At 42.8% G+C, this 19705-nt stretch overlaps 1 protein-coding gene across 3 annotated transcripts in view; it reads left to right on the forward strand.

The window, feature by feature from the left end:
• The window catches only part of CHUK (component of inhibitor of nuclear factor kappa B kinase complex), a 31316-nt gene extending 11675 nt beyond the window's left edge, over positions 1-19641 (forward strand). For 2 of the 3 annotated variants that reach the window (XM_082765358.1, XM_082765360.1), the window contains exons 11-22: positions 295-397; positions 1456-1579; positions 3236-3331; positions 4991-5142; positions 6267-6328; positions 9272-9381; positions 11328-11377; positions 12128-12224; positions 13064-13211; positions 15417-15553; positions 17017-17116; positions 19315-19641. In XM_082765358.1, coding sequence (XP_082621484.1) covers positions 295-397; positions 1456-1579; positions 3236-3331; positions 4991-5142; positions 6267-6328; positions 9272-9381; positions 11328-11377; positions 12128-12224; positions 13064-13211; positions 15417-15553; positions 17017-17116; positions 19315-19341 — 1206 coding nt within the window. In that variant the 3' untranslated portion in view covers positions 19342-19641. The remainder of the gene's footprint in view (positions 1-294; positions 398-1455; positions 1580-3235; positions 3332-4990; positions 5143-6266; positions 6329-9271; positions 9382-11327; positions 11378-12127; positions 12225-13063; positions 13212-15416; positions 15554-17016; positions 17117-19314) is intronic. The other variant, XM_082765359.1, reaches the window with a different exon arrangement.
• Positions 19642-19705: the final 64 nt, after the last annotated feature.

The raw sequence follows: 19705 nt of genomic DNA on the forward strand, positions 1-19705 counted from the left end.
CCTTTCACATTCTCAGGAAATGTAAAATCTTAGGAAAGATTAATTGCCTTGTTCTCTTCCCACTGGGGAGTTTACTCTATGCAGCATTATTTTCTTTATTGGGTAATGTAAATTAGGTTCCTGTGGTTATATTCTAAATCTTTATTTAAAGTAACTTGCTAGCAAATGGTCCAGTGTTTCTGTAGGATCCATCAAAATGTGTTTTTTTTAAGGCACCAGATGAGTTTCTGTCAACAATAATTAACTCATGTTGTAACCAGGATTTCTCATGTTCATGTTCTTTTTCCTCACCAGAGAGGCTGGGATAGCTATATGGTCTATTTGTTTGATAAAAGCAAAACTGTCTATGATGGACCCTTTGCTTCTCGGAGTCTGTCCGACTGTGTAAATTACATTGGTAAGTAATGCTGGAGGACCCCTTGGACCTGAAAGCATTGCTTCTCACTTAATATGGAGGTAGATTTGCCTTACAGATCTCTGTGTATATCTTGAAGGGCAGCCTCTAGTTGAAAGAACGTTTAAGAACCTGGAGCAGCCTAACAAAGTTTCATCTACAGTGCTGTATTTCCATGTTCTGTAGATTTAACAGGGCAAAGCATTTATTGCCTGACCTACTATACCTCTACAACAGAAAAAACAGTGTCAAAGGACAGGAAACATCTGCAAGGATGCTGCATGTAAAGGAAATGCCTCATGACACGTACCAGTTACTGTTAAATATATTAATTTTCTTTGGCCTGATTCTACAGGATTTCCCTGACTCCTTTTACTGACACTCAGGTTTATTCTGTGTGTTTGTTTGTTTGTTTTCTATATGTTGGACTATTTTAGTCTGGTGAGTCCCTTTGTATTGCCCTATTCTGCTGAATATCTTGGGGCTAAGGCTTTTTACAGCACGCTCATTGATATACCAGTGTACTGACAGTTCCTCGTCTCTGTAGGGGAATCCACGTGAATCCTACATCTTTTCTTTAGGTATCTACTTCAAGAATCTGGAGGGAAATGTAAAGAAGATTGGAAGGCAATTTCAGATGAAACACGTGTCAGGACAGTGACCAGTGTCAGTTGGTTAAAGAGAGCAACTAAATTTGTTTTGATAGCTTAATCAAGTACTTCAGGTAACGGAGTTATTGGATAAAACCAGTCATGGGTCCTGTCTTCTGCCATGTTTCATGTGGTGTTAGTCCATGACTTGTAGTGCCAAAAACCAAAATGCTCAAAGAAATCTTAGCTGTGAGTTTAAACATGAGCTACTGCCTGGCCAGTACCTGAGAACTGTAACATGAAAAGCTTGTATGTGCTTAAGCATCACCATGTAACAAATAAGCAGCTCTTACATGTCTTGATCTCTTAGTTTAGGCACCTAAATCAGGAATTGGGAATGGTGTAATTACTAGGCTCCTTTTCAACAGTTGTTCTTTCATTTATGTACAGTCATGTTTTTCTTGCATTCAGTACAGGATAGTAAAATACAGCTGCCAATTCCTCAACTGCGCAAGGTATGGGCAGAAGCAGTTCACTACGTGATTGGCCTAAAAGAAGATTATAGCAGGCTTTTCCAGGGCCAGAGAGCTGCCATGTAAGTTGTTATTCCTAATTCTGGACATACAGTATTACGTAAGCATGGAGACTGTTTGAATGGAAATGTACATCTCAGGGGAGTTTTGATTACCAAAAATTTTACAGCCCTCTGCTCTTCTGCACTTTTACATTATAAAGCGTATCTGGGCTTGGAAATAGTTCCACTCCATGAATTTTACTGCATAGTTCCTGATGTTGATAATAATTTAAGAAAGTTGAACCTTACTTCTAGAATGGCTGAGTTTGGCAGGGACCTCTGGAGGTTATCTGGTCTAACCTCTGCTCACGCAGCTTTCCCAGGACCACATCCAGACAACTTGAAAAGATCTCCAAGGAGGGAGACCCCACAACCTCTCTGGGCAACTTATGTCAGTGCCCTGTCACCCACGCAGTAAAAACTTGTTTCCTGATGTTTAGATGGAACCTCCTGTGTTTTCATTTTTGGCTTATTGTATCTTGTCCTGTAACTGGGCACCACTGAAATGAGCCTGGCTCTGTCTATACCCTCCCTTCAGGTATTTGCACATGCTGATCCTCAGTCAGCCTTTTCTGCTCCAGGCTGAACAGTCCCTGCTCTCTCAGCCCATCCTCATAGGGGGGGGCTCCAGTCCCTTAATCATCTTCGTTGGACTCTCTGCAGTAGCTCCACATCTCTCCTGTACTGGGGAGAGCAAACCTGGACCCAGCTCCAGGTGTGATCTCACCACAGTTGAGCAGAAGGGAGGGATCACATCACCTCCCTCAGCCTGCTGGCAGTGCTCCTCCCAGCGCAGCCCAGTACAGTTGTTTTGCAGAATCCATGGAACTGGTGACAGAATCTATGGAACTGCTTGCTACATTTGTAGGTTTTATCCTATGACCGAGTAGCAGAATGGGCACTGTTCTATATCAATTGATTAAAAAAAAGGTGACATAAGAAGTAAGGCTAAAAGCTGGATTGCTACCCTGGACTTCCGGAGAGCCAACTTTGATCTCTTCCGGGACCTGCTTGGGCGTATCTCATGGGCTAGGTTGCTAGAAGGCAAGGGTGCATGTGAGAGCTGGGCTACATTTAAACAGCACTTCTTCCAAGCTCAGGACCTGTGCATCCCTAAGAGTAGGAAATTCCGGAAGGTGGGCAGGAAACCTGCGTGGATGAGCAAAGAGCTCATTGGCAAGATCAAAAAGAAGAGGAAGGTTTATGAAATGTGAAAAAAGGGCCTGTCCTCTTGGGAGGAGTATAGAAGTGTTGTCAGGGCTTGCAGGGAAATGACAAGGAAGGCTAAAGACCACCTAGAGATGAGGCTTGCAAAAGAGATAAAAGATAATAAGTTCTTTTTTTTGTTTGTTTGTTTTTAAAGTATGTAAACAGTAAAAGGAAGACTAGGGGTAACGTGGGTCCCTTGCTGAACGAGGGGGGTGTCCTGGTAATGAGAGACGCTGAGAAGGCGGAGATACTGAATGCTTTCTTTGCTTCAGGGACTCCCCCCCCCTGGAGGGAGGAGAAAGAGTCTGGAAAGTGGAGATCTCCCCCCTTGTTGACAAAGGAGTGGTTCAGGAGCATCTGAGTGGGCTCAATGCACACAAATCCATGGGTTGCAATGGGATGCATCCACGTGTGCTAAGGCAGTTGGCAGAGGTGACAAGCCAAAACGCTCTCTATCATCTTTGAAAGGTCCTGGAGAACAGGAGAGGTGCCTGAAGATCGGAGGATAGCCACTCTCACTCCAGTCTTCAAGAAGGGCAAGAAGGACGATTCGGGAAACTACAGGCCAGTCAGTCTCATCTCTGTCCCTGGAAAGATGTTAAAGCAGCTTGTTCTGGATGCCATCTCCAGGCAATTGTAAGAGGAGAAGAAGAAGGTTATGAGGAGTGGTCAGCATGGATTCACCAAGGGGAAGTCGTGCTCGACCAACCTCGTTGCCTTCTATGATGCCATCACCAGCTGGGTAGATGGGGGGAGAGCAGTGGATGTCATCTACCTTGACTTTAGCAAGGTTTTCAGTACTGTCTCCCATGACATCCTCATAGCAAAGCTGAGAAAGTGTGGGATACAGCAGTGGACAGTAAGGTGGGTTGAGAAGGGGCTGACTGGCCAAGCTCACAGGGTGGTGATCGGCAGCACAGAGTCTGACTGGAGGCCTGTGACTAGCGGTGTTCCCCAGGGGTCAGTGCTGGGTCCAGTCTTGTTCAACATCTTCATTGACAACCTTGATGAGGGAATAGTGTCTGCCCTCAGCAAGTATGCCGATGACACAAAGCTGGGAGGAGTGGCTGACACGCCAGAAGGCTATGCTGCCATTCAGCGAGACCTGGACCAGCTGGAAAGATGGGCAGGAAGAAACCAAATGAGGTTTACCAAGAGCAAGTGCAGAGTCCTGCACCTGGGAAGTACCACACGTATCAGTACAGGCTAGGGGATGACCTGCTGGAGAGGAGCTCTGAGGAGAAGGACCTGGGGGTCCTGGTGGATGACAGGTTGACCATGAGCCAGCACTGTGCCCTTGTGGCCAAGAGGGCCAACGGGATCCTGGCGTGCATTAAAAGGAGTATGGCCAGCAGGTCAAGGGAGGTGATCCTCCCCCTCTACTCTGCCCTGGTCAGGCCTCACCTGGAGTACTATGTCCAGTTCTGGGCTCCCTGGTACAAGAAAGACAGAGATCTCCTGGAAAGAGTCCAGCGGAGGGCCACAAAGATGATACAGGGCCTGGAGCATCTTCCCTATGAGGAAAGGCTAAGAGACCTGGGTCTGTTCAGCCTGGAGAAGAGAAGACTGAGAGGGGATCTCATCAATGTGTATAAATACCTGAGGTGTGGAAGACAGAGGGATTTGGCCAACCTCTTCTCAGTGGTTTGTGGGGACAGGACAAGGGGCAATGGCCACAAAATGGAGTACAGGAATTTCCACACCAACATGTGAAAGAACTTCTTCACAGTGAGGGTGATGGAGTGCTGGGACAGGCTGCCCGGGGAGGTTGTGGGGTATCCTTCTCTGGAGATATTCAAGGCCCGTCTGGACGCCTACCTGGGCAGCCTGCTCTAAGGAACATGCTTTGGCAGGGGGGTTGGACCCAATGATCTTTTGAGGTCCCTTACAACCCCTTCAATTCTGTGACATCATTCACATGGAGCCACGTGTGCTACAGGAGTCCATATATGCTAAAAGTAGTCCACACTGCAAAGACTGTTTAATTGGGGGCTGGGGGGGATGAGGAACCATGGAAGTACTTTCTCTTTTGCTTGCTGAGCACCTGCAGCTTCTGTGGATGTGAGTCTGTGGCCCCACCAAGACTCCCTGTTCCAAAGATCCTAGGCAATTTTTTGCTAAGTGTCTTCCCTTCAGGTGATGTGACAGCTTCTTTGGTCTCTGGCTACGTAAGTCCACATACACTTTTCAACTAACATGTACTGTTCTTGTTTCACTTGTTAGGTTGAGTCTCCTTCGGTATAATGCCAACCTAATCAAAATGAAAAACAATATGGTATCAGCATCTCAGCAACTGAAAGCAAAGCTGGAATTCTTTCATCAGAGCATTCGCCTCGACCTGGAGAGATACAGTGACCAGATGGCTTATGGCATATGTACGTATTTGTGTAATACTCGCCTGAGTTTCTTTCCTGATCCTGTAAAGGATCAGGTTGACTATGAAGGACTGTGGGTAGGAACTAGCTTAAAAGAAAATGAATGTAGGAGCTGCCATTCTGTTCCTCAGCATCTCTATGTCTTTGCTGGGAGTAAATGCAAGAGAAGAGTTTGGCACAAGCAAAGGCAGGAAGATAAGTAAAAGATGTCTGTGTACCTTCAGGCACAGTGAAACAAGTAGATTGTTCCCTACTAATATCAAGCCAGGAAAATAAAGGAACATTGGGCTCCTGTAGCACATATGGCTCCATGTGAATGATGTCACTTTTTTATAATTTAAGATATATAACACTGCCCATTCTGCCACATACTCAAGTTGTAAATGTTTGCTGTTTATTTTTTCAAAGTTTTACAGATTTGGAATGGTCAGTGGGTATAAAGTGAGGGGCAGAGTTGTTGCACTTGATGTGCAGTAGGAGAGCTGCTAACCATCTGTGGCAAAAGAAACCAACATGGTAATTGTAACACTGTTTTGAACAGTGCTGAAAGAGCAATTTTGTGGTGGCTGATACCAGGAGGTAGCGCAAGTCAGGTTGAGAGATTAGGTAAAAAAAAAAAAAAAAAAAAAAAAGCCCTAACTGCAGTTTTAATGTTGTAGAAATGTTTGGATCTTACAAATATTATTCAGGGGACAGTAGCAATTTATGCATAGTTTGGACATATGGCTAGAAAGTGAAACTTGAGTCAAAAATTATAACTGGGCAGAAGGATTATGATGGAAAATAGAAGTACTCACTGAACTGTTTTTGTACAGTCTGTATTTAATCAAATGTGGCAGTTGAGCTTAATAATGGTGTTTAAAGACTCAAAGCCATTTTAGACCAGTGCTTGCAAACAGTGAAATCCTATCAAAACAGTTTGCTTCAACTTAAGGTCAGCTTGGAGTTTCTGTTACATTGTGGCTTTACTGGCTCTCTCTGATCTCTGGGTTTATGGCTCCTGCTTGGAGATTTGGCCTTATGCTGTTTGCGTTTAAATTCAACTGATAGATGCAAAGTTCAGGTCGTGCTTTATTTTTGTTATCTATAGCTTTTTTTTAAATTAACAAATCTCTTCTCTTAAGCTTCAGAAAAGATGCTCAAAGCATGGAAGGAGATGGAAGAGAAGGCTTCTCAGTGTGCCCAGGTAGGTGATATTAAAGAGACTTTGTTATCTCTCTGTAAAGGATGTGACAGCAACTTTAACTGTCTTGTATTGCTTTGTCCCTTTAGTCTATTTGATAAACTTTTTGCTGTGAGAATGAGAAAATCATGGCTACAGGTGGGAGCATTAAAAAGAAACAGTCCTCAGTCACAAGGTTGTTTGGATTTATTGGTTTGAACAAAACAAATGCAAATTTCACCAGACTCAGTTGTCTGTATAGGATGGTAGACTGCAGAAATGTTATTTATTGCAGAGAAGAAATAGCGTTGCTATAGCCAAGAGTATTTGTTGGTTTTGTTACACACACAAGTTTGCATTGCTGAAGCTGAAAATAGTACCAATCCCTTACTAAACAGTGGTTTCAAAATTGCACTACTTCATTGAGGAGTACAGACATACATTTGTTTGTATTTTGCAAGTAAATATGCAAATTAGGTTTTGGTAAAAGAAATTAAATCATAGAATCATAGAATATCCTGAGTTGGAAGAGACCTGTAAGGATCATCAAGTCCAACTCCTGGCACTGCACAGGTCTACTCAATATTTTAGACCATGTGACTAAGAGCACAGTCAAACACTTCTTAAATTCAGACAGGCTTGGTGCAGTGACTATGTCCCTGGGGAGCCTGTTCCAGTGTACGACCACCCTCTCAGTGAAGAACCTCTTCCTGATGTCTAGCCTAAACCTCCCCTGCCTCAGCTTGACACCATTCCTGCGGGTCCTATCACTGGTGATTAAGGAGAATATGTTGGTGCCTGCCCCTCCACTCCCTCTTGTGAGGAAGCTGTAGACCACGATGAGGTCTCCCCTCAGCCTCCTCTTTTCCAGGCTGAACGGGCCAAGTGACCTCAGCCGCTCCTCATATGTCTTCCCCTCCAGGCTCTCCTCTGGACACAGCAGTTTTACATCCTTTTTGTACTGTTGTGCCCAGAACTGCACACAGTACTTGAGGTGAGGCCACACCAGCGCAGATGCGTTCTTAAGAAATTCAGAGTGGAGCTAGAGCTAGTTCTTACTCAGAGTTGTCCTAATGGATAATGGATGTCTTCATTTGTAGACAGCTGAGCTGACATAATGGCTTTCTGTTTCTCAGCTAGTTAGTCCTACAAGAAGGTTTAGTTGAAATTTATATCCTAATTAGAATTCTGATCTCCATTTTTGAGGAATGAGCATTTTAATTCTACTTCCACTGAAAGCAGTGAGGAGTTGGACTAATTCTGCTTACAGTTCTGTCCAGACCTTAATAGGGATAGAGTAAACTTCTAGCTATGAAAATTAGGTTTGGAAGTAGAATGAGTGTAAAAGTTTATTGTCAAATGCTGTTGCTTCTTCTTTTCTAATGGAAGCTGCAGCTTCCTTCAGGGCATACCCACCTGTTCCTTCGGGGGCTCTCTATGGGCTGTAGCATGGATGTCTGCTCTGACATGCTCCTCCACAGGCTGCAGGGAAACATCTGGTTTCCTATCTGGAGCACCTCCTTCCCTCCTTCACTGGTCTTGGTGTCTGCAGGGTTGCTTCTCTCATACTTTTCTCACTCCTCTCTCACTGCTGTTGCACTGCATTTTTAGCCCTTCCTTAAATAGGTTATGACAGCACCACTGATAGCATCTCTGCTTTGCCCAGCACCAGGTACGTTTCGAAGCTAGCTGGAACTGGCTCCGTCCAGGATGGGGGCAGCTCCTGGTCTGTTTGCACAGAGGCCACTCCTATAGCCCCTTGCTATGAAAACCTTGTCACATAAACCCAATACAGTTCCTTTTAGAATGCAAGAAAGATAGAATGGAAGCTGCTTCTAGCAGGATAATTGAAAGCTGTTGATGGCGGTTTACAGAAAACCAAGAGCATCAACATCTGTTTGCTTTTCAGAGAATCAGAATTATGTTCTGTCTTCAAGCTGTGTAGTCCAATAACTGGTCACACCACATAAGATTTATCAGGAATGGAAAATATTTTACCGTGTAGTATACAGTGGTATCTTAGACCATCTAGAGAGCACCTTAACTTCTGTGAGACACAGTTTGTGAGCCATCGTGCTCCAGATAGAGACTCTGACAACATGGTTTACTTCACATTTTTCTCACAATCTGATTCTCTTTTGACCATGTGTGACTTCTTCTCTTCTTGGTTTGTTCTTTACTTCCAAGACGTCCTTTTCTGGTCAAGGGGTCACATCCCACTTATACAGCCTCATGCCAAGTACTTCTGCAGCTTCAGCACCAAGTACATTCTAGAAAATACTCCTTCTGCAGATCCTACAACCCCAAGACAGAAAGAAAAAGCTGAAATATGGCAAAATACTTTCTCAGGAAGGCAGTTTCTTTGCCACCCAGTTGTATTGTGTGATCAGTGCCCAGTCCATGGTACAAAGATGTTAGCCTGTGTCTTCTCTACCATGCTACCAGAGATCTCTGGTGCGTGTCAGGCACCACTTGGCTAGTCCTCATGCTCAAGAAGTTCTTGATGTTTGCTTCATCTAAGTCATGTGGGGGGCTTGGTATGAGGTTGGTACCTTGCTCTGAGGAAGGTGTGAAATACTAGAAATATATCAGACCAAAATGCAGATTTATTTTACGCCCCTGGCATATGGAGGTATAAAATAAATGAGAACATCCTTCATTCATTCTGTAAGAGCAGGGGAAAAATTCTCCATTGCTGGAACATTTGTAGAGCCTGCGTGTGTGTGAAGTGTGCATCTTAAAGCACTGTGATTTATATAGAAGTTGTTTTTTCTCATCCAGTGTGATTGTCAGAGATGTGAATGGAGGTGATATCATCACTGAGAAGGTACTAATAATGACCTCAGTTATTACAGCAGCAGCCATGTTGAAGAGCCTTTGTCTCCTGAAGTCTGCCTGTTACATAAGTGTGTATTCTGGGAATTTCTATCTCCTTCAGTTTGATTTGCAGCTACGTTTCCCCATTAGGCTGAAGATATTGGATATCTAGATGAACAGATTATGGCTCTGCACACAGAGATTGTGGAGCTTCAGAAGAGTCCATACGCAAGACGCCAAGGAGAAGTCATGGAGAGTCTGTAAGTCTTTTGCTTGCTGTTTTTGTTGTACATGAATGGATTTTGTGGGCTTTGGTGTTTGAGCAATATTTTCTGTCTTTTGTAATGGCTGTTCTGTCAGCACTTTAGAAACGCGCTCCTCAATTTTTTTTTTTTTTTTTTTTTGCAAACTGAGTATGCAGAGTAGCTTTGCAATCAGTTTAAGATCATTCTGCTGGTAAGAGAGGAAGTCCCACTTTCTTTGACGTATGCTCCGCCTTCCTCTTGAAGATCAACTGATCAGTTAGCAACATGGCAAGGCAGATTGACACTGATTTGTCAGAAAGCTAGATGTCCAAGAAAGATTAGCATTCAGTCACAGGAGCAAGCTTACCTAGCTTATCTAACTTAACTGCAGCCACAGAATAACTAGACTTGGGGAAACCTGGAGAACACAGCTGGAGAAAACAGGATGCTTTTCTGTCATTGACTGTGAGACTTCATCTAAGAATAGGATGGGCCCAAGATATGAATATCTTGGTCTCGAAAATGCAGAAGATTTCTTTTGGCACTGGGGAAGAGTGAATTTACAATGTTTCCTGAGAAAGTTAGGAGTTCATTGTAAAATCGTGTTAAATAGCTTTAGTATGATTTCAGAGCAAGGATAATTAAAAACTCATGAATACTTTAATATTTTGGAACTTGAGTATTTGTTTTTTAAAAAGCATTAAAACATGAAAGAGTGAACAGATACTACTGATGTTAAGAAGTGCTAGGAAGCAATTATATTTCAAGCTGTTGTTGAGAGCACAAGTGACAATTATAAAAGAGGGGTCAAATAACCACCAAGGTTAGATCTGTTAATTTAACCTGTATTGAATATTCTGAGAGGAAACACGCCTGTTCACGGCATGTTCTCCCCTGTCCCTCTGCAGAGCTAGATCAGCTGCTAAAGGTTGTTTTTTTTTTTTTTTTTTTTCAAGAGAGGAAGTGCTGGAAGGGAGAAGCCACCTCTTGCAGCAGTAGCCCATATTCAGATCAGCTTAAACTAATGAATGTGCCTCCTAAAATGTTGTTTTTAGTATTTGGACCATGCAAGGCTGCATCAGCTATTTTCAGGGTGCTTAAAGCATGCCCTAAGCTGTTGATTATGCTAGTCTAACACTATGAAGATGAAGTTCTGTGCTGCTGTTCTTAATGAGGAGAAAAGAGCACCTCTTCCCTATCTTTGCCTTAAGCATGAGTCTCAAGATAGATAACTATCCAGTATGCTGGAAACAATGTACATGAGAAGAAGCTTGCGCGATGGAACCATATTGGGGTGATCTAGGGGCAGTTAACGAAAGAGGCCTGGTGAGAGCCTAAAGTGCAGTGTCAAAACTGGCTAAACTGATTGTTTGTGACCAACTTCTGATTTAGATGTGAAGATTTGTTCCAAGGTAGAAGCTTCAGTGTTTGGCTTCTTTTGAAATATTTGAGAGAAAGAACATAGACTTAATGGGAAGAAGAAAAACACTATTGTTCTATTGTTTTTGATATGGCTATCTTTCTGTTTGCAGAATTTCACTGTGAAATTGACCAGGCAAAGTAAGCAGAACAGGAACAATAATTTTTCAGGCAGTTGTGCAGAAGTACCTATAGTTGAAAATTAAGTTTCACAATTAGAGATACCACAGAATGAATACATATCTGAGCCACATGAAAATTTGACACTAAAAATAACCTCCAGTTACTGTGGTTGTCTGAGAAGAAAATGCATAATCACAGGAAAAGAGAGACTGCTTTTAGGGAAGTCTTGACTTCCATCACAGGAAGACTGTTAACTGTATCCCAAATACCATACTTGTGCACTTGCAATGGAAGGCGGCATCTCCAATGTATGAGGTTCAGCAAGGCATAACTTAATTATAATGTTGTTGTGTTGTTTGTTTTTTTCTTGAGTCATCTCTTTGTTGATACATGTACGAATAATTTTCTTCTTTTCTAAGGGAACAGAGAGCCATAGACCTGTACAAGCAATTAAAAACAAGACCACCAGGTATGGAAGGAAATTGTTCAAAGACTGTTCTGAATTTGTACCTGACCACTAATTTTTGCTAATTTTTCTGAACTCAAATTCTGCAACCCTGAAAATAATGTTTAGGAGAAGGAAAATTATTGTATTAAAGCTAACCAGACTCAAGAGCATGCCTCAAGCTGATTTCTTCTTGCTCAGCCTAGAGCTCTCCCAAATTCCTGTAGCACTGTTCCTCAGACATGAGTTTGTCCTACAATTTTCAGACTTGGAACATCAGCCTTGAAGAAGTCTGTCTGCCTCCAGGCATTTTTTTTCCTGTCCCAGTTACAGGGTAGTCCTTTATTCCCCGCAGATTCAGGAAGAACTCTGTCATCACTCCAGTCAAAGGGCAGTCTCTTTTCTTCTCCTGCTTCTACCTCTTAATTGTACTGGATGGAGCCCCATGTCTGGGTGTTAGGTGTTCTGAACATAGTAGCTCATGAGCAGGAAGAGTCAGTTACGTATGTGTTTGACAGCCACCTGCAGACTGTATTGAAACCAGTATCTGGGCAGCAAGAGTTGCTGGAATTGTATACATATCTGTGGAGAGAAGAGACGTTAAGGAAAAGCTGTGCCTAATGAGAGATTTTAGCTAATTTCAGAATTTTTTAATTATGTTTGTTTATGTGACTGCACGTATTCAGTGACTTTCCTTGGTGCTGGGCATTTGTATCCACAGTGGCTCCTCACTGAAGAGTATTATACTTATATGGTGATTGATGTCCCTTCCAGATCATGCCTACAGTGACAGCACGGACATGGTGAAGATTATTGTGCAGACAGTTCAGAGTCAAGACCGAGTTCTCAAGGAACTTTTTGGCCATCTTAGGTATTTATGCAGAAAAACAAACAAACGCAACTTTCCATATTTGTATCTTTGTAGCAGGAAAGGAGAGGAAAACCATGGAGAACAGAACCCAGATGATGTGTTCACAAATGTGAACTTCTCATAGCAGTATTAGTTCTGCTCCTTTGTCAGAGTTGAATTTCCACCTAGCTCTTTTAAAATGCAGCTAATGTATGCAACTAGTAGCAAAAGGGAGGAGAACGTAATGGCTTGTACTGTTAGCATCCAAGAGGCTGCTCTAAAATGTGACAAATTCTGCCAGTGCTTAGGTTGGGATTTTTTATTTTTATTTTTTTAAATAAATTAAAGAACATTGTAACAGTTGAGAAGGTAACATTGATTTGTTCATTAAATTTTCAAACAGATCAACAAAAGAAATAATATGTAGATCTCAGTAATCAGCAAAACATGACCTAGTTTTATTTTCAGATGTAGCTTATGCCACAAAAAAAAAAGTTGCTAGCTAAAGTACGGTCATCCCACAGAGACCAGCACAGACCAAAGAAAATTAAAATACCATGGTTGAGTTTCTCTGTTGTTCATTGTCATTAGGACCAATTTTTGTATCTCGTATAAGAATAGCTTATATTCTGGGTATTGTTGTGTGTTGTCTGCCCACTTTTTTGAGTCTTAACTGGACTTAGAAAAGTCCAGGGGCCTCTCCAGTCTTGTGGCTATTGTACCTGCATCACAATGTTGTGCTAAGGGAAAGGGCTGTTCTCACAGGCGTTTTCATGAATCCCAAGATGAGGCCACCTTGGTCTTGCCAAAGCATATTGCCACACAAATAGAAAAGTAACTGTGCTTTGTTTTAATTTCAGCAAGCTCTTGGGCTGCAAGCAGAAGATTATTGACTTGCTTCCAAAGATTGAAGTGGCTTTAAATAACATCAAAGAAGCTGATAACTCGGTGATGCAGATGCAGGGCAAAAGACAAAGGGAGATATGGCATTTGCTCAAAATTGCTTGCGTAAGTAGCTTTTGGATTAGTTGTTGGCTCTTCCTTCCATTACAGGAACCAGGGAACATCAAATGAAACTAAAGAGACAAGATCAAAACAGACCAAAAAAAAAAATATATCCACACAACCGGTACTTTCCTGTAGAGAAGGGAAGTTTGAGATGCTAATAGTTCACACAGATTTAGAAAGGCACTAGACAAATTAATGGAAAAGAAGTCCAGTAAAAGAGTTGTTGGTTCCAGTGAGTCCTCAGATGGCAAACTGCTGGAGGCTGGAGTACAGTACACATGGCATGGCACGACATGAGCCTTGTTCTTATGTTCTCTGAGCATGTAGCACCAGAGGACATATACTGGGATAGGTGAACTCCAGACTGCTCTTTTAAACCTATCATTATGATAGTATTGCTGCAAAAGTGAAATAGGTGCTTTCTTGAATAGTATAAGGTGTTTTAAGGATACACTGCTTTTTATGCATTGTTTCTAGTGACTGTAGGGCCAAAACAATCTCCTGATTTCCACATGCTAACATTTAAGGTTATCATAGGAAACATAGCCTTTACACGCTCAAAATTGTTGTTGCTGTGCATGGCTCACGGTTTAGGACATGGCATATTGCAGTGGGTGGGCCTCCACATTCCCACCCAGCTGTGCTCTCACTTCCCTTCCAAAGCAGGACAGGGAGAGAAATAAAATGAATAACCTGTGGTTGGAGATGAGGACAGGCAGATTGCTTACTAATTACCATCAGTTGTCACAGACTCAGCTTGGAGAAGATTAATTTAATTTTTTGCCAGTTGATAACAGTAGGACAGTGAGAACTGAAAAAAAAAAATAAAACCACTTTTGCTCACCCTCCCTTTCTTTCCACACTCAACTTTGATCTCTGTTCTTCTGCTTGTTCCTGCCCTGGGCAGCACGAGTGATGGTGAATGGGAGTTGCAGTCAGTCCATAATGCTTCATCTCTGATGTTCCTTCTTCCTCATGCTCTTCCCCTGCTGCAGTGCAGGGTACCTCCCATGGGATGCATTGCTTCCCAATGTTATAAATGGCTCAGTCTTCAAAATAGGATTATAATGAAAGTTTACAATTTATTAAAAGAATAGAGGTAAGCAAACAGTGCTGGGTGCACCGGGAGTCTCCGCTCCACCAGGACGCACACCAGTTACATCAAGTAGCTGATTTTTATGCTCCAAGACTAATACATATTCATTACTACTTCTAAAAAAAAAATAGGTTATTATAATTAGCTTCCGTGATCCAGTCCCTCCTACTGGAGCATGCGCATCGGTCTCCGGTGGTCCCTCTGGGGGTCTTTAGGGGTCTTTCATGCTGAAGGCTCGTAGTTTTTTTCTTTCCTCTCCCAAGTTTTTTTCTTGTCCTTCCCCTTTGTACTCCTTGGCAGCATGTCAAATTTACAGAGCATCCCCTGCAAGTCTTGTCTCCTAGCTGTCCTTCAGCTTCTTTTTTTTCTTCTTAATCTCCTGGCCAGATATCAGAGGCTTGCATAGTGTTCCATTCAGAAGCCATAACAGTCACTAGTTGTTAGCAGTTGTTCTGAAACCCCCAGACTTCAAAGAAAGAACATACAAACACAAATAGCTCTCTTATTGACACTTCACGAGTAGTTAAAACATTCCTCACAGGCCATTCACAGGGACAGTCACATCTATAGCAGTGCTAAATCAACCACAAAGAAGACAAAAAAGGCTGTAACTGTTAGAAATAAGAGTTCAGAATAACAAAAGCAAATAGGTTCATAGATTTGAGGAATATTTTCTGACACAAATTCCTTTGCAAGGTACAAGAACTATATACATCAACCATTCTGTTTTTCTTAGACTTGTGGTTATACAAGGGTATGTAAGACAGAAGGTCACATTTATCATACCATGCGGCCCTAGCACTGTTCCATACTGACACAAATCAGATGAACATATATAACGCCAAGCTGCTCCTTTGGATGGGATGGAGTCCTTCAGGAAAGGACTGCTCCAGCATAGGTCCCCCACGGGTTGCAGCTGCTTCCACAAACCTGCTCCAGGATGGGTTCTGCTCCACAAGCTGCATCTTCCTTCTAGGCACGTCCACCTGCTCCAGCATGGGTTCCTCCATGGGCTGCAGTGGGACAGCCAGCATCACAATGGTTCTGTCCATAGGCTGCAGGGGAACTTCATTTTGTCTATAACAGCAAATCGATTTTTTTTTTCCTAGACTCAGAGCTCTTCTCGATCACTGGTAAGCTCCAGCCTGGAAGGGGCAGCCTCAACTTCCGCAGCCACCTGGCTCCCCCAGAGCTCTTCGGAACATGTTCCTCACCCGCTATCACCTATGGCAACTCCTGAAGATGGGTAAGAACTATGGGGAAAGGATGCTGCTGCAGAGAAAGAGCCAATGTAACTATTGTTTGTGTGTACACTTTGAAATCCTGTCCTCTGCCACTGAAGTCTTCAGTGTTTGGGGCCCCATCCGTTTGACATGTCTTCGCTTCCCATGTGGTGGTTTTTGGATAACAGGCAAGGAGTGTTATGGCATACTGTACTGCCTCCGAAGGCAACATTGTTCAGTTCCTGACTGGCATTTTTAAATAACTTCCTTCCAGCTACACCACAACAGTGGCCCAGGGGACCACAGCAAAATTAGACTTTGGCCGGTTTCTTTTCATACCCAAGTTCTCATAGAAGTCTTAGATAAATCAGACTATATTTATTGCTTGTTACAGACAGCTTCAGTAATTTTAAAAAGTCTTAATTGTGTGAATGGATGTCTGAAGCTGGGGTTATTAGTAAGCAGTCCATCTGCTTCAATATCTGTTTTTTTAATCCTTCTCAAAAAGCTTTCAATACCTAGTAAGTTACTAATACTATAAAAATCAGAAGTTAGGTTAACTTTATTCACAAACTTCCACACTCTGGTCCTGTGCAAGTTCTGCAAACTACTTTCAGCTACAGCTTGGAATCTCCATCAGCTAGCACTGTACAATTAATTTATTTCATGTCAGATTACTTAGTCTTGTGGTTGGGTAACTTTCATTATTAAGGTCTATCAGCTAGTCCTAGCTGAAGTAGGAGAGTTGTCAGGAGCTGAGGGGTTTGGATTTTGTCTTTTTTTTTTTTTTTTCCCGCTCTTCTGAATTCAGTAATAGTTTTACTTCCAGTCAGCCTAACAAAAAGAAGATACTCCTCAAAGACTGCTCAGCACTCGATCTGCAGCCATGATGATTTTGTTGACGAGGGCAGGGGGTATAAACACAAGCATTTAATTTATCAAACCATTTGGCCATCTCTTTGTTTTTTGGTTGTCAGGGAAATATTTAGGTTCTGAAGGTACACATTTTCTAAGCAGGCTGTTGCTGGAAGTCCGTTTTTTGAAACTTGAGCAACTCTTGCTACTTTGTCTTTTCTGTCTGCTGCTGCAGGGCAAATTCCACCTCCAAGGGATGTGCATTGATCACCCTTTAGCTGGTGATCTCTGGCAAAGCTCCTCCTTGAACTATGGCTTTTCTGTGAGGCACTACGAAAAGTTGAGAGATTTAATTCCAGTCCCTTTGTACTCAGTTTGCTTCCCAGGTTCTGTTAAGGTTGGATTTCAGTGTGGTTTGTGTACTGCCTCTGAAGAGCAAATCCAGTGTCAGGATCTGCACAATGCCACCTCAATACAGGTTTTGTGCACTACAAGGCAGCTCCTACAGTTGCATAGAACAATTAGTTCTTGTGTTGTTTTTGTTTGTTTTGTTTTGTTTTCTTCAGTGCAGGGCCTACTGACATCAGTTTTAATTGTCTTTTAAATCAGTCTTCTTATGCTTTCCCTACAGGGAAGATTTTATTGATGTGATAGAAGAGAATCTGAATTATCTTGACCGCTTCAGCAGTATTTTACAGGAGGCAAGACAAGAGCAGAGTAACAGCATGATGGTAAGTCTGTCGGTGTATTTCTGAGGACCTGATTTTTAAAAGCCACAAGATCCTCTTGGGGTGCGGATAACTCCTCCTTAAATAGGCTAATTTATAATTATGCAAATTGATGTGGCTGCCACATGATGTCTTTCACTCCCCTGGACTCTGCTAACATGCTGGTCCTTATGGAAAGTAGTACTTGGAAAAGTGTCAGCTGGCTAGACTGCACAGAGCGAGACTCTCCGGCGGGTAGAGTTTGATCAGAATATTGGTTTCATTTTCAACAAGACTGTTCTGGTTCACATCAAAGAGAAACCAAACTTCACCATCCTGCTCCCTGAACTCTGGGTGTTGCTCTACTGAGCAACAAAGGAGGATGGGGCAAAGTCATCCCTGCACTGGAGTGAGCAGGGCTCTCCAATTCTGAGAGCCCTTTTCTGATTATTAAATGAAGCTCTCCTTGTGGCAGAAGCAGAGAGTCCTAGGAAGGCTTTTTGTATTAGTCTGTGCTTGAAATACCAAGACGTGAAAAAAGTAGATAAAGATCACCCAGAAGCGTTGATGTGATCTGAAACTGTTCCTGAACTACTGGTGAAGGCTGGTAAGTTACTGCTTAAAAGAGCTCATTTACTGGGAGGATGAAGAGCACCACAGAACACCAGGTTTCTAGAAAAGGTTCTTACCTGATTTTGGAGGCTATATCATAGAAACACCTATATAAATACAATGAGAAAAGAACAATTAGGCATGTATATCAAACTTTTTATCAAGGAGAAGTGTCAATACAGCTTCTGTCAGCGTGAAATTGTCTCACAGATTTATTGCAGTCTTCTAAGGAAGTCACTGATCTGTGGAGAAGTAAGATCTGTTGGCATGCTATACCTTGGATTTTGAAAAAGCTTCTTATAGTGTCTTCTTAGGGCTAACATCTGTTCTCATGAGATAAAAAGTTAAAGCTGTTTACCAGTTGTAACTGCTGAAATAGCAAGGAGCAGAGGGTTGGAGAAATGAAGATGTTTGAAATGGAGCTCTTGTAAACATTTTAATTCATAGACATTTTAATGTTCTGCTGTTTATGAAACATAGTAAACAGCGAAGTGAGTTTGTTGGAGTTACTAAGTTATTCAGGATGAGTTCAGTGAAATGAAAATTCATCTGCAAATGAAAACTCATTAGTAGGAGTTGCAGACAACTTCATAATACCAAGGCATTGAGCAATATGCATGAGGGATGAAATTAGCCACTGAATAATGCAAAGTAGTTATGTTAGCAAGAAAACTGCCTTAATTATGCATAGCCATTGGCCATTGAATACTTTGTTCAGCCCTGACAGGGTTGGTATCAATTCTGTAATACAATCTTTCCTGTTGTGTTTCCTTGCTGTTGCTGGAGAGGAGAAAGTAGACCTGTGACTGCCTACTTATCTGTTGATCTCTGTCCTCTCCAGCCTCTCATTCCAAGGTGCAGCATCTGTCTCTGGTATATTTTAATCCAGAAAGATTGTTTGCTTGTGGTGGCATTATGCTCTGCAGATCAGCATATGGATTGTTGATGCATAGAATCATGGAATCACAGAATATCCCAAATTGGAAGGGACCCCTAAGGATCATAAAGTCCAACTCCTGGCACCGCACAGGTCTGCCCAAAAGTTTAGACCATGTGACTAAGTGCACAGTCCATTGCAGATTGTTTATGCTTGGTTTCCTTCCTGCTTTCCTTGCATCATGAAACAGAAGTTAGGCAACAGAAAAGCAGCAGAACATGAAATTTGTCCTCTTCAATTCACTTGGAAAAACACAGAGTTAAAAAAGAATAGCTGTAAGATTTTCTCTATTCTTACAGAAGTACGACTTGGAGCCTTTAGTTTTCTTTTTCTTTGGTGTTCTTGCAGTACCTGTACAATCAGTAGGACCAGTAGCACTAGGTTCTGTTCAGACACAGAATGTAATTCCCAAAATCATGTATTCACAGATCATAATTTCCAAAGCGACTTCACAGTACAGCTTGTGATGTGCCCGAGTGCTGTAATGAGGACAGGGACTTTTGCACAGGAGGCAAACCAAGCAGTGAAATCGGGAGGATTTTTTTAGCTGTTCCCTCAAAATGATTCTTTCAAGGAGAGCCACGCAATAGTGAGAACCCTTCGGTTACTGCCTTGCCCTCAGGCATGGAGCAGCTGCTTCCTTCACCAGCCCTTTCCTTGCTTCTTCTTGCAGGGATTTGACTGGAGTTGGCTGAAGTAGCACTGAGACCTGCCGTGCTGCTGCCTGAAAAGAGGGTACTGGGCTACTGAGGGGCACAGCAGCCCCCTCGCCTCGCCTTTTGGAACCGCAGCCGAGCCGGTGCCAACGGCTGCAACGGACATACGTGCCTAGCAGTGAAGGGGCCTGGCGGCCGTTACCGCATGGAGCTGGGCGGCGCTGCACCGAGGGAGCAGCCGCCGCTGCCGGGCTCTGCGCTGAGGGGACGGGCTGGAGCGGTTCGCGCTGGGGTGCCGTGTGTTTTTAACCCGAGTTTATTGTAAATAAACGCTGCCCCGAGGCCCCCTGCTGCTGTCCTGCCGCTCTGCTCGGGCAACTGTGCAGCGGCCGCGCGCCGTGACGCCAT

The sequence above is a fragment of the Aythya marila genome (genome assembly GCF_965140915.1).
Source record: "Aythya marila genome assembly, chromosome: 7".
NCBI classification, from domain to species: domain Eukaryota; kingdom Metazoa; phylum Chordata; class Aves; order Anseriformes; family Anatidae; genus Aythya; species Aythya marila.